At 41.0% G+C, this 14,483-nt stretch overlaps 1 protein-coding gene and 1 long non-coding RNA gene across 18 annotated transcripts in view; one reads left to right on the forward strand and one right to left on the reverse strand.

Moving 5' to 3' along the window:
• Positions 1-14,483, forward strand: part of LOC307199555 — a 118,384-nt gene that overhangs the window by 23,522 nt on the left and 80,379 nt on the right. The window lies entirely within an intron of this gene.
• Positions 1-14,483, reverse strand: part of ZNF385D (zinc finger protein 385D) — a 421,068-nt gene that overhangs the window by 11,826 nt on the left and 394,759 nt on the right. For 11 of the 13 annotated variants that reach the window (XM_079947339.1, XM_079947331.1, XM_079947342.1 and 8 more), the window contains 2 exons: positions 3,521-3,769; positions 272-450 (listed from right to left, as the gene is read on the reverse strand). In XM_079947339.1, coding sequence (XP_079803465.1) covers positions 272-450; positions 3,521-3,769 — 428 coding nt within the window. The remainder of the gene's footprint in view (positions 1-271; positions 451-3,520; positions 3,770-14,483) is intronic. The other 2 variants (XM_079947336.1, XM_079947341.1) reach the window with 1 other exon arrangement.

A 14,483-nucleotide genomic window follows, 5' to 3' on the forward strand; every position in this document is an offset into this window, starting at 1 on the left:
TATACACATGTAAATGCTGTGTCTTCTGTGATAGTGAAACAACTTTATGGAGCCATGACGCTGTTGCTGCAGAAATCACAGAGCTACCTGAGTGTACCCATGTAGAGGTGCCAGTTCCCAAATATGGTGTGTTGATATGGTGCAGCCTAGTCATATTGCTGTCAGTAGCTCCCTAAATTCCTAAAGCAGGGAGCTGGCATGGTGTGTGAACCAACTCTAATGATCACTGAACTTCTAGAGAGTGGGGCACATGTCCCAGGAGTTTCCATACCTGTTTAAGTTGTGTCTCAGAATTTACGTGCACGTCACAAATTTCACAGTGAAATGTTTTGTTCTGAAGTCCCGTGTTTCCTTTATTAATGGGTCCTTTGCCTTTGACACCTGCCCTGGGAAAGGCTTTGATAGTTCCACTCCCATTTCGAGCTTCCAGCATAGTTTTGTGCTTTGTGCCTGGAGATATTAGACAAGGAAATAAAAAGTTATTTCAGCAAAGTTGTGTTCATTAGTCCTTTTGTTTTGGTCAACATGTTGCAGGTCTTGCCTCCCCCTCCCAATGGCATCATGGGCACCAATCTGCATTCCCTGTATTACCAATATAATAATTAAGTAATATTTCATTACCTCACATTTAAATATTAAATGATGCCCATGTACGCACTGAAGCAAACTGCCATCAATATGTAGTGACATGGTAGGAGAGGCCAGAGGTGAAGTTTAAATGGATGCTTTACTACTACTACTACTACTACTATTATTATTATTATTATTATTATTATTATTATTATTATTATTATCACCACCTCCCACTGTGACTGAAACATGTCCTGCACTGAAAGAGAAAACCATGATAATCTCTTTAAGATGTTGGTCTGAGTCATTACCACACTTTTCAGAGCGGTTTATCAACAGAGAGTTGGAATTTTGCTGCTGCTGCTACAAAAATAATTGGCATTCTCTCAAAGCGACCTTTCAGAGGAAAATTTGGCTGTTGGTTGGAATACATTCTAGAAAACCTTTGCCTTTAGGGTTTAGGCCCAGGCTATCAAAGGACCATACTCTGCCATATGAACCTGCCCGGGCTCTGAGATCTTCATGAGATGCCCTTCTCTGAAAGGGGCCCATCAAAATGAAGGGAAGCTAAACAGCAGTGCCTTTTGTCCCTTTTTAAGATCTTGTTGTTTCAGTGGGTCTTTCGCAGGGAAATTTTCTAGTGGAGACTTCAGCAAAGGGGTCAGCTCTGCCTGTATTGTTTCATGGTACTATTCCCTCAACAGTGGGGTGTCCAGGGTAGCATGGTCCGTTTCCATTTTTATGTGCTTGTCATGGTCTTTTTATATACAAATGTGTTATTGAACAAGTATTATGAGAGTTATGAAGGAAAGCACAGAGAATCAGCACAGAGTACTGTGAGCACAGAGCACGCAAAGCAACTACAGTACTCTAAAATCCCCAAAGACTCTTTCTGCCAGCTGAAAGCCTCTTGACAACTCTTCTGTTTTCAAGCTGCTCTCTTTTCCAGGTATCTTGGTCCGCAGTTCACAAAGTGAGCAAGCCTATTTCAGTCTCTGCCTTGCCTGTCAGTAGGTGCAAGCTGAACATACAAATGGCAAGGGTGATCTGCTTGCCCTTTTAGTGATTAAGCCATGGCAGAACCGAAGGGACACTTCAAATTGCAGGGCAATGTGCCTCATATTACCATTAATGGGAAGGAAGGCAAACCTGCAGCAGTTCCAAAACTGGTTCCAGAAATATTGAAAAAGCAAAAATAGGAAAGCAAACTACATGAGATTCCGGTTTAAGAAATGTGGTTCCATGAAACAAAACTGAATGCAATATTGGCATTCCCATAGCTGTCAAAATAGCAGTGTTAACACTAACATTATAAAATATCCAGCTAAATGGTGCAATGTCCTATGAAGGAAAGCACCACTGGTTCTGTATTTGACTATAATGAACTTGTAACAATATACATTATTTCACCTATGATATGAACTATGATAATGACAGACATAGGTTGGTATACAAATATATATGAATGAATGAAATATTTGAGTAGGGCAAATGTTAGAAATGATATACTACTATTGGTTATTATATATACATGTACATTCAAACATTTCTTATTACTAAACCATTTTGGACCTATGGCAATCAGAAAATTTTGGAAATAAAAGTTCCCCTTGAAAATAGAACCAAAACCCAAGCTGCTGGGGCACATTGACATGCATAGAGTCCTTACCCTTATTTTAAAAATGCTAATTAAATACATGCTCCTTGCTGTATGAGTGCTCATGGTGCAATAACCATGACCAATGAGAGAGGCAGATTGGATACGGAATGTTTTAATAACTAATCAAACTAATTCCACAAACCCATTATAAATTTAGGAGAAAGGCAGAACAATATTGGGTGATATCCAGGTTTAGTGATACTTTGAGAAGACACAATTAAATCCACTGTTTTCAGGGAATCTTCTCTAAGTATGAGTTATGTGGCTGGCATCAATTCGTTTTAAATGTCTGGACTAAGCAAAATATTTTACTGAATAAAGACAGATATGTCATAGAGTAAAAGATGTTGAATTCAATTACGGTTATTTTTGTTTTACTGTAAATGGATTTTAATATCTAAAATGTAGGGTGTTTTTGGTCTTAAACAAGAAAACAACACCTTTATAAAGAGTGAAGAGGCCTTTTGGATTGGCTTCACTGATGCATCTGGGTTAGATTAAAGCCTAAGAGTACTAAAGTACATAGAGGGAGAAAATCCTCAACCACGAGAGAGGTTCAGCGCTGGAAAAACACACTTTGGTTTTGGAGATTGTGGGATTTTTCTCCTTAAATGTTTAGAATTGAGAGTATTTGCCAATCATGTTTTTGACATAGAGCATCCTGCCCTGACATTATCAAAAGTGTATAGTTCAGATGGCTTAAAAGAGCTCTGCAAAGGGCATATCAAGAATGATGCTGAAGACTTTTAAGCTGGGGCATGTCACTTGTGAATGCTCTTAATGTTGAAGAATAAATGGGAAACTGCCATTTTAAAACAAATACGCATATAGTCAATTCAACTCACTGGCTTTTATGATGTGGGAAATGCGAAAGCCACTTCTGAAAACTATCTAACTCAGAGAGTCCACCCCTACCAGATTGTGCATTTTCTTTTATGTGCAGCAATGCCAATTAATGTTCCGTTTGGGACTGGGGAGAAATGGAAGTATGCAAAGTAGGGCGAGACAGAGAGCATAAGTAGTCACGCCCTTCCAGAACGTAACATTTGGAATGGTTAGAAACGTAAGAAATTTAAGGAAGCGGATCGCTTGCATGAAGCGCAATCGCTCCTTTTCTCTTTTATGGCAGACTTTCTCCGTGTCGTTTTTATTCTTCAATACTTAACAAATTCCATGTAATTGCTGGCTTTCCACCACCTCCCCACCCCCACAGTCCTGCAAGCAATCTAATCTATTCGGGGAAGATAATTGCAGGGCTCTTTAGCCAGGAAAGAAATTGCTGTATCTCACCACTGTTGTGCGCCTCCAGTTGTGAGGCGGAGTTGACAGCAACCTTGCATAGTGAACAGTAGAGCAGCCGCTTGGCCTTTTCTTCCTCTGTCTCTCCCGAAGAGCATGTGGTGGTGCTGCTGCTGCTGCTAGCGGCTACCGTGGGGAGTTTTTCAACTTTGGAGGTGATTTCCGTCGTCATGACACTGCTCTTCCGAATTTCGACCGTTGTGGTGGTTGATATTGCTGGTGCCTCTATTGTGTTGCCTGCTTTAAAGATAAGGAGAAGAAGATATAAGCAACAAAATACATCTCATGCAGTGTGGATGAGAATGAGAAAGTGACTGACAGAACGTTTTTCCAGGTAAAGGGTTTCCTGGCAGGTGCAATGTAATGTCAACTTTGTGATGAAGATTTATGGCATAGACAACATGTTCAAAACCACATTGCTGCATTATGTTTATGAGTCTGAAAAGGGTGGAAGAGCCACCTTTCCCCAAGCATGTAGAATTGCGAGGTACCACCTCCTGAATCAATTAATTGTCCATCTTTGTGAGAACTGTGGGGGGGGGGGGGAGAGAGGGAATGCTGTTTCCGTATCTTTGTGCCTTCAGGACCAAAACAAAAAGAAATAAATTAACAAATAAAGACATATGGCGACTATTTCACTGCACACTGTTTATAACCCAAAGCGATACGAGTTCGGTGAAATACATTTAAAAATAGGAGTTTTGAAGACGGCATTGTACAATAATCATTAAATTTTGTAATTAAGTTTCTAAATAATCTAAACTGCGAAGTATTGCCTGCTTTTTTTTCTTTTTCTTTTTAGCTGATAGCAATGAATTTGTTTTAATTAGTTCTAAATCTGAATTTCTCCTGGGACCTCAAATTAGCAAACTGGTCGGCATGCAATACGGGAGCCAGGAACACTGTACCAAGTCTGAGCAGCAGAAAACAGTGTTCATGAAACAGGAAGGCAACTGATCTTATGTTGCTGAAAGCACATGCCAAAGAATGTTCCTTTAAAAAGTAATATTTATATAAATTTGCTGATAGACAAATGATAGCATCCAATTCCTCTTTACTTGTGGAGTGTGGTCTACCAAAGTAAATTGTAGCTGAGTAGTGTGGCCTGCTAGCTGCTTGGCCACTATGTTTCTGCATATGATATTTGTATTCTGCTTTTCTCAACAAAAATGTTGAGCTCAAAGTGGTTCAACAACAATAATGTTAAAAATTAACAAACTGTATCAAAATGAATCAGTATATGAATAAGGCAAAAGAATAAACAAATCCATCCAATAATTGGTTAATGGGCAGCATTCAGCCACAAATTTGCAAGCCTTGTCTATTCAACTCACTGATACTTTTCATAGAATAGAAAATCCCCAAGCCAGGTCTCAAACCAGGTCGTATGTCTTCCCGCCTGTGCTCCTGCATGAGCTGCGTGAGATCATGGAGCCAAAAATATGTGCTTTTCTGGAGCTATGCTAGCATGGTGCCCCAAAATGCACATTTTGGGGTGCCGTGCAAAATCATGGCCCCCCCCAATGTGTTTGGGGTTGCTTTTTGGCAGCAATATCTCGGCACAAAATCATGCAAGATCATGACACCCAAAATGACCACCGTGCTCTCATGCGAGAAAATGGGGTGTTCCTTTTTTTCTGGGACACTTATGGGGTATGTAGTTCTGTGTGAAGTATGTCATTTATCCAGAATCCAAGCAAAGAGCACCTAATGCAAGTAGAAGTTTACTGAACAAAATACATCCAAATGGGTTTCAAGCTGAACATTCTTTTGCAATATGTTAACATTCAGTGTAACTTTTGACACAAGGGGAAAAAAATATCTAGGAGCATGTGTACGTGTACATAAAACATTTACATGTGGGAATCTATTACCACAATCCACCACCCCATTTGGAGAGTGGCTTCCTATTCCACAGATTTATGTTCACTGTATTTCAGAATTCCTCACTATATAGCTTGGTGAAAAGACGCTGAATCACGATAATGTTCCTGAAATATGCGTGTGTGTGTTTGTGTGCATATTTTCACATTAATACATGTAAACCAATTGTACCGGTGCACGTTTTTGTCTTTTTTGGCCCGTCTGGAGGTTTATAAGTAAGAAGTAGCTATTTACATATGAGAAACACAAAATACTATGTATATCAGACTACTTCTGGGTTAAAGAGAGCTCACGGCCCTGACCTATAGATCAACTTAAGTGGTAAGCCGCACCGCTATAGCACACCAGAATATCACGGAAAACCTAAACTCCATCCCTCATCCCAAGTTGTAACCTAGACATGAAGTACACAATAAGTTTTTGCCTCACTGGTACCAAAGTGGTGCATCCTTCTGTGTCGTCGATGACCCTAGATGCTGCTTCAGTACAGGGCAAGCAATTCAACACACTATGATTGGATCACTTGGGGGTTGTTGTTTTTTCAGCAGCAAGAGCAGAGATGGGGCAAGAGTCAGATCTAAAGATAGTGGCGCTTTACCCTGATCCTGCTGTGCCATCTCCCTGATCTTTATTTATCTGTTGATATTATTTTGTTTAAAATCAAAATGTCTTTGGCTTTCAATCAAAGACAAAAAAAACTACTACAGTGGAACAGATCAAACGTTACAAATGCAAACAGAGCCAGCAGAGAAGTGACAAAGCACAAAAAAGGCTGCTCTAAAATAAATGGGAAGTCTGGGCAAGTAAAGATAAGACTTAGACTGCCACTGAAAATTAATCGAAGTAGGTGATGCAGTAGCTGCCAGCATGGTAGGGTGGAGCTTCCTTCCAACTGGTGGCACTGCTGCAGGTTACATGGACAAGGCAGAGGTGGGGCAGGGTGGTAGCCTAGTTGGAGATGTGTGGGAGGACTTGCAGGAGCACAGGATTTGCTCCACGGGTGCACCTACACAGTCCCATGCTGCCTTGCCCTGCCTCAGCTCTATCCAGGTAAGTTGCGATAACGCTGGTGTTGGGAGGGAGGTGTTCTGTGTCTCTGCCCTGCTGCAATTGCAGGTAAGCCGCCCTGGGCAAGAGCATTCCACCCAAAAAAGTGTGTTTCCAGGTTGCCTCTGCCTGATTATTTATGGTAGGGACACTCAGATACAGATATTAATGTGCAGGCAAGTTCATGTGCAAAGTGGCAACATGTGCACATATGTTTTCTCCTGTGGGAGAAAAATCGGGAGAATGGTGCATTGGAACATAGGGAGCTGTCTTATACAGTGGTACCTTGGTTTGCATACATCTTGGTTTGCATACGTTTTGGATTACAAACATGTCAAACCTGAAAGTGCATGTCCCTGTTTGCAACCTTTATTTTGGATTACGAACAATTTTGGGGGAGAGGCCCCATTGGCAAAAGCGCACCTTGGGTTACAACCTGTTTTGGTTTACAAACAGACCTCTGGAACGGATTATGGTTGTAAATCAAGGTAACACTGTCAGAACATTTGTCCGCCTAGCTCAGTACTGACTATTCAGTCCTGCAGTGGATTTCTGGGATATCGGAGAGGGAGCAATCCCAGCCGTGCCTGGAGATGCCTAAGGACTGTAGGCAGACTTGCTAAGAGTAGAGATGGGCAAAAACCAGCCACCCCTAATTCAAAACTTTGACAACTGAAACAGCTCCTGAAGGGGTTTGGGAGCAGCGGCCTTGCAATTCTTAAAGAACAAAAAGCTTCTTGCCACTTCCCCTTCTTTTCTTGAAAATCTCCCCCCACTTTGAAACGTCTTCCCTGCCTTTTTATCATTTAAAGCAATGCAGCAGTAGCAGATCAAGCTGCAACCACTATTATTCCTCCCTCCCTAGCGAATCAATATGAAGGAAGAATTGTAGCCACCAGAGCTCTGCTGCTTGCCACCACGCTATGGAAGCTGTCAGCAAGCCAGTGGCTTTAAAAACAGTTTATAAAAGGGTTACACAAGAAAGGAAAATAGAAAAAAAAAATGAAGGCAAGAAGCACTTCCCATGCTAGAAGTGTAACCCCCCTCCTTTCCCCCCTGAATCACTTTTGGCCTTCTCCCTTAATCATTCTGCCTTTTCTCTTTCATTTTCCTTCTGGGGTTCAGCCAAAATACGCCTCCCCAATCTGTCTGAAGCCCTGAAGTGAAACAAATGAGGACCAGCTCTTATTCTGAGACACTTTGAGTTTGTGGAATGACCTCCTGTGGGAGAAGAATGAAGAGAACTATAATATTTAGGAGTTTTATACTTAGGTTGAACAAGGCTTTTTTCCCTAGAAATATTCTGCAGGTAACTGTCTACCACTGGTAGCACAGAACCAATTCCTCCATTTCAACCGGCAGGAATATACTCTGTTTCTCTTTCCTTCATTCTGTGATTTTCCTTTTGGAATTTTTAGACCTACGGTTTCAACATGATTAAAGTGTAAGTCATCTCTCCATGCAGGGAGACAATCAGCTCTAACAACCCTAGAGGTGAAACAAAAATTGCCTCTATAGGCGGGAGATATAATCATGCAGTATAATTAGAGTAGTCAGTCATGCTCTCTGGGGGAAAGGTGTGAAGCGTAGTAAAAGGAGAAAGAATAGAGCATTTATTCCTTCCTTGAAAACCCCTCCTGCCATTTTCCATCCCAGTGTCGCTTGATCAATTCATTTGGTTAACATAATTTGACACTTAAAACCACCTGTCGCATCATGCACGTGCATTTCAAAAAGGGGAGCACTGAAATAACATTTTCTGGTCTCAACAGCAAATACAAAGCCTTTGTATTTTGACAGAAAGCGGAAAAAATTAAAGAAGATGTTAAACTACCACAAGCCCAATTATCAAATGCCTTGGTACCATGCAAAAGCCTTGGTAATGATATGAGTTCAAAAAATCACCCCTATTTGTTCTTTGTCCAAATTCAGTGGATCTTCAGTTGTGTAGCCTGACCAGCTCATTTAAGAGGATTTGATTAGCCTACCAGTTAAGTCAATTACATTGCAATCTTAATACATATCCTGCCCTGAATGCAGGGGGGCAGCACTGAAAACCAAATGGTACTCAAATCCCGAGTCAGTTTCACTCTGAGCATCTGAAGAACTGCGTTAGCATTTGTTGCTATAGGTATAGTGTGTCATCCCAGCCCTTGAAGACATAATGCAGTGACTCAGAGATCTGGAAGGAAGTTGGAAATGCATTCAGTACACACGTGAAATGAATTATTTTGGTGATGTGGGCAAACTGCATCATGCTATTTTCATACTAATGACCTGCAGTAATTATTCATTCTTGCAAGTGTCGCCACTCTGCTTTGGCACTGCCAGGAACACTAATATCGCATGGAACAGGATGTCAGCATCCAATAAAGAGGGATGATTAGAATTCACAACAGTTCTCTTTCTGATCTTAATCCTAATATAAACAGAGCTCTTAGGAAGTCTATAAAGGAGTAAACCTTGAATGAAGTGGCAAACATAAATCCAAAAGTTTATTTTCATACTAAAACAGTACCAGAATGTACATAAATAGTATCTGATGCCCCCCCCCATTAAAGTGCAAGACACCTACTAAAAGAGGAACATTATTTAAAGGAGCTAAGCACATGAGATTAATTTTGTGTCCCAAATATACCTTTCTGAATTTTCGTTGTGCTATGAACATAAATCCTCTCTGTGGTTTTTTTTTTGCAATTAGAATCTTGCCTTATATAAATCAGTTCTGATCTGGGGGAAAAAACCACCAGAAGATTCTGTGCAGTGTTACAATGAACATTTAAGTCTTTGCCCATTTACCGGTAATTTGGAAAGGGGGACCAAAGCTCCTCTCATCAGGCCTTAACAAAAACAAAGAGGAGAGGCTTACATAACACACATACTGTATTGAAGAAGAGCTGATGCTAGGGATTGTTTAACTGCAGTGTTCAAGCTGATGGAATTCCAGAGCTGCCCCCTAGGAGCCAGGTTCAAACACTTGAAGCTCATAAGGGCCAAACAAGGCCAGTTCATAAGGGATAGACTGTACCTGATTTGCCTGGGAGCTCCCCATCACTAAACTTAGTCTGCGAGAATAGGTGAGATCTGATTCCTTGCAGTAGCAAATGCTTCAGTCTTAAGGCATATGTTGTCATGGGCAGCTCTATGAGTTTTTCATTCCTCCTGGCTCAATCTGGTTGGCTCTGACCAGTGACAGGGCCTTCTCAGTGTTGGTTCCCCATTTGTGGAATGTCCTCTCTGAAGAGGTGCAGCCATTGCCCTAATTACATTTAGGGAGGAATTTAAAAACATTCCTATTTACCTGGGGATTTGATGGCTGAAAGATACTATTCCTTGTAGTAATTAGCTGTTTTAATTTTAATTCAAACACTTTATATGCCGCTTAGCCACAATTGTCTCTAAATAACTTACAAGGATACAATACAAAAGGGCAAGAACCAGTTAAAGCTATAAAATTTAACTTCAGTTAGAACGCTATGAGGAGTGGGCTGGTGATTTATTTTTATTTATTTTTAACTTTTAACATGTTTTTAAATGTTTCTTTATTTTATTTTTCTGCCCTGGTTTTCTTTGTGAGGATAGAAAGTTAATTAATGAACAAATAAAAATCTGTTGGAGCTCCTGAGAGCAATGGATGCTTCTGAGCAACCTTGGGAGCCTTCAGTTCTGCCAGGACTGGAAAGTTAAGGATGAGTCATTGAGTCAATAGAGGTCTACAATTTCTGGCAATACAGAAGCAAAGGGAAAGCTACTTTTATTTTTTGTAGGAAAAAAGAATTTTTATTATTTAACCAACAATCCTAACGCACACACATAAAGCTGATGGCTGGAGGAATGGTTTCTTCCTGCTGCCCCCCGCCCACTGGCAAAGAGGAGTGCTGCTAATGGTTTTGCGCTTCCCCTATGGTGAAGGACCTAGCTGTGCCCAGGTGGGCAGAAAGCTACTGCCTGCAGTTTTTTCACAAGTACCAGCAGATGGACTCCCTGCTCATCAGAGCATGGGATGTGAAGGTAGATCTGCTGCTCCACTCTCCCCCCCACCAACCCGACTTAGGATTTTTCCATTACTTTACTAGTTCAAATGTACTACATCAAATGTATTACCTTGCAGAAACAGAAAAAAAACCCTGCTTTTTATAGAGGAAACACCTGGAATCGTTAGATAAAAACATTGCTATATTACCCACTTGTCTGTACCTTTGAAGAATATTGTTACACGTCACCTCTATCTCCAGAACTGTGCGAGATCCCAGGGGTTCTAGGCACTTACCCAGGGTCTGTGTTTCCTTTTGGGGGGAAATGAGCCACAGCAGAGGCTGTGGTGCCATTGTGATATGTGGTTTATTTGCGCATACCTACAACCTGAGCCTACAATGGAGGAGTGCACAGCATGCATACTCCAAGAGGCTCTGGCTTTTCCCATAGGTGCCCCAACATCATTGCTCTCTGACTCTCTCTCTCTCTCCCCAGCCTGCTGCTTCCTAACTGCAATTCCAAAAGCTCTCCCTGAAACTGGCACTATCTTTTAAACAAAATGCTCAGTTGAGGGAGGGAGGGAGGGAGGGAGTCCACTTATTTGTAAATGAGATTCACCTTTGATTCTTTGTGTTACCTAAATGGCTCACCCCCAGGCTAACACCTCAAAAGGAAATCTGACATAATTGGCTCTTAACATGTGTTGATTTCCTATGATTTAGGCATGTCTAATACAGTTTAGGAAGTCTGCCTAATGCAATTAGCTTTTCACACATACTGATTCCAGAGGATTAAAAGTGGTTAACACACATCTCAAGAACACACATGGTTCTAGATATCACCTACACAGGAGACTAGCCTATTTTAATTAGCTTCTAACACCCCAAGCCTTAATTAAATTCTGGCACCTACAAACCCATAACAGTATTCAAAATCTGCATATTGAGAAGAGCACGGTGTCTCGTCCTAAGAATGAGGAAGGGAGCTTTTACAATACATATTACACTGGCAGTCCAAATTCTGCAGGGCTTTCTTAAAACAGCATTCTAGTATCAATTCAGAATTATGATATACAAAGCTCTCTATAAACCATGCCTACAAAGTGCATGTAACACTGATTGTTACACGAACAGATTGCTGTGCAAACCCACAGTGCGTACAATAATACGAATTCATGAACTGAATTTGCCAGAATTTTCCACTTATGTAGAATGCAGATGCAATGCAACAACACTTTCTACAATCTAATAAAAGTTTAAACAAACTCTTAATCACAAACAGGAAGTTTGTAGTATTTTAACTACAAATTGAAGACACCCCCAGTCATACTCAATGCATACGAAGATCAGCTTGGATCTGGAGCTCCCGAGAGTGAAACTCTGCTCATGAGACAGACCTGCTGGTGGAAGGTGAGGGAGGCAATTTCTACCTATTTCTCTTTCTGCCTGCTGCACCCTTGCTCTTGAAAATCTGCTCTCGAAGCTTGGAGGGGGGTCCTCTCAAACAATGTGAGCGTTCACATAAGGGACTGCAGGGGCACTGGTGAAACATACAGAACCACAGAACTATAGTTGGAATGAACCAGGTGGATCATCTAGTTCAAACCTTGGCAGTGCAGGAATCTTTCACTCAACATGGGGCTTGAGCCCACAGCTCTGAGATTAAGAGTCTTATGCTGAGCTATCCTTCATCCCCTACCCTTCTTCCAATTGCTATCCATTTTGGCGGGTGGCAGAAGTCCTTTGGTTTGTGAAAAGGCAACTCAGCATGCAACCCATGGCATGAGCAAGAAGATAATGTGGGCTGTGTGGGAATACCATTTTCCCCCTTGCTGCATGCATGGAAGGAGGTGAATCCTAGAAATGCAGGACATTAACACTAAAAGTATCACATGAAACAGCTCTTGTTGCAAAAAGAAATACGACAGATCTCCTTATTTTAGCCCATGTAGTCTATTGCTGTGTTGGAGGAAAGCAAGGAGAAAGGCAAACCTAGGAGCATAATAGAAAGTGCAGGGAGGGAGACAGAAATCCATCCAGGCCAGGAATTTCAGCATCTTGTGCTCTCCAGCAAAACCTGATTTGACTATGTCTTGAAGTGACTTGTTTTTATTAATTAGTAGTACACAGCTTTGTAATGGAATCTGTATTCTGTCTCAGCCATGAGTCCCTCCAGTTCGATGCACAGTTCATCAATCCTGAAAGAAATTAACTGCAGGAATGGGATGCATACATCCGTGCTGAAGTTAACTGAACGAAACTGGCAGGAGCAACAGTTGGAGGTGAAGAGCTGGGGGGGGGGGGGAAGCAAGGTGAGGAAGGATGAGGCAATTTTATGAATTTGGGGAACTTTTCCGATAAACGTCATTTAAAGGAAGATGACTGCAAACGAGTGAGGAGAGGGGAGGAGAACCAATTTATTCTGGATCTATTTTAAGTAACCTTGGTTTTGACTAGATTTGGAAGCTGTCCTTTCAAGCCTATAATATAGATTTCTCCTCAGTGAGGCAGAAATAGAAACTGCTTTCAGAAACTATGAATGAAAGGCTCTCTCTGCTCAAGGAGCTTTAGGGGAAAGTGTTGCTGGCGCAAGCTGCTGCTCTTGCCATTTAATTAATGAGACTTGTGTGTTGAGGAAGAGGGGGGAAATCAATTTTAAAAATCAGGACAAAGGACAATGATTTGAGCGTTAAAAGTAGAGCTTACAATCAAGAGCAGAGAGGATCATACTCATTTTCGTCCCAGCTGCGCTGTTAAAGAAACACATTTTCGATTTGGACTCTGGCTTCAAGGTTAAACACAAGGTTAAGTGCTGGGTTGAGATTCAATAGCAGTATTGTTATTTGGGAGGCTGCAGTACAAGATTAACCATGAAAAATGTTGGTTTTAAGAGTAGGAACATAAACTCCAAATGGTGTTTTTAATCATACATTAGTGTTACTGTCATAGATTTCTAGGATGCATATCCTTTCTTGCAAGCAACAAGAGGCGGGGGGACCATTGCATTCAACTCAATGTTAAACCACTTTTCAGTCTCACTTTCCACTCATTTTCTTTCTTTGTACCTCACCGCTCACAATTCTCACAACACAAGTGAAAACATACTTTTGTTGCTTTTTCCTCTGGGTGCTCTGTTGGAAACACATACAATAAGCTTGATTTTCAAAACAGACGTTGACCATTTTAAAGTGTGAGCTTTTCTAATTCACAGTGAAATCGTACACATATTTAGCTGGAAATAACTCACACTGTGTTCAGTGGGCAACTGCGCATAGGATTGCAGTCCCCATCAATCAAAATCATTAGTGTGTTGTTTTTTTAGAGCCCTGTCTTATGGACAGGCAGTTACAAATGGGCAAGTGTTACAGAAACCTGCCTATAGCACTTGAGTGACCATTTTATGTCATACACTGATTAAAAGGGAAGTTATATCATTTTCCTGTGTTGATTTATGAAGACTGATGAGATGTCATAGCAAGAACATCCAAACAGGAACAAGGCAACCAGAGTAACTGAGTACATGCATTCAGATGAATTGCAGGAATTAGTATCTTAGTATTCTAAGACGTGGTCTCGGACCATAAATTTAATGGAATAGCTGACCATTGCAAGATTTTCAGGGAGAGAAGCTGGGTTTCATATTTGTTTCTGCTGCTACAAGTCAGATAGTCCAAAGTTGGTTTTTATCAGAAAAATGAAAAGTGATTGATGGAATTTAATTTCAAGAAAGGTGCCTTTTTAACACTTTCAGAGGGAAAGATTCAGCTCCCTTGCTGTAGGCACACTTAAAGTGTTTGACCAGGCTGTCAAGCTGGCTATTCATTATGCACTAAAAGAAGGCTGTAATGTTTGATCATAAGTCATAACAAAAAGTGTCTCTGAGGGGTATTGGATGTAGAGTCCTAACTGAAACTAAGCTGCCAGCCACTAAATCCTGCCATTTCCCCCATTCTTATTGCTTGGTGCCTGATTAATAGTTCTTCAGCTCTGAGACTCAAATCCTAGTTCCCATTTACTGATCTTCTGCTTTGAGTTTTGTTCTTGTGGAC

The sequence above is a fragment of the Podarcis cretensis genome (assembly GCF_951804945.1).
Source record: "Podarcis cretensis genome assembly, chromosome: 12".
Lineage (NCBI taxonomy): Eukaryota > Metazoa > Chordata > Lepidosauria > Squamata > Lacertidae > Podarcis > Podarcis cretensis.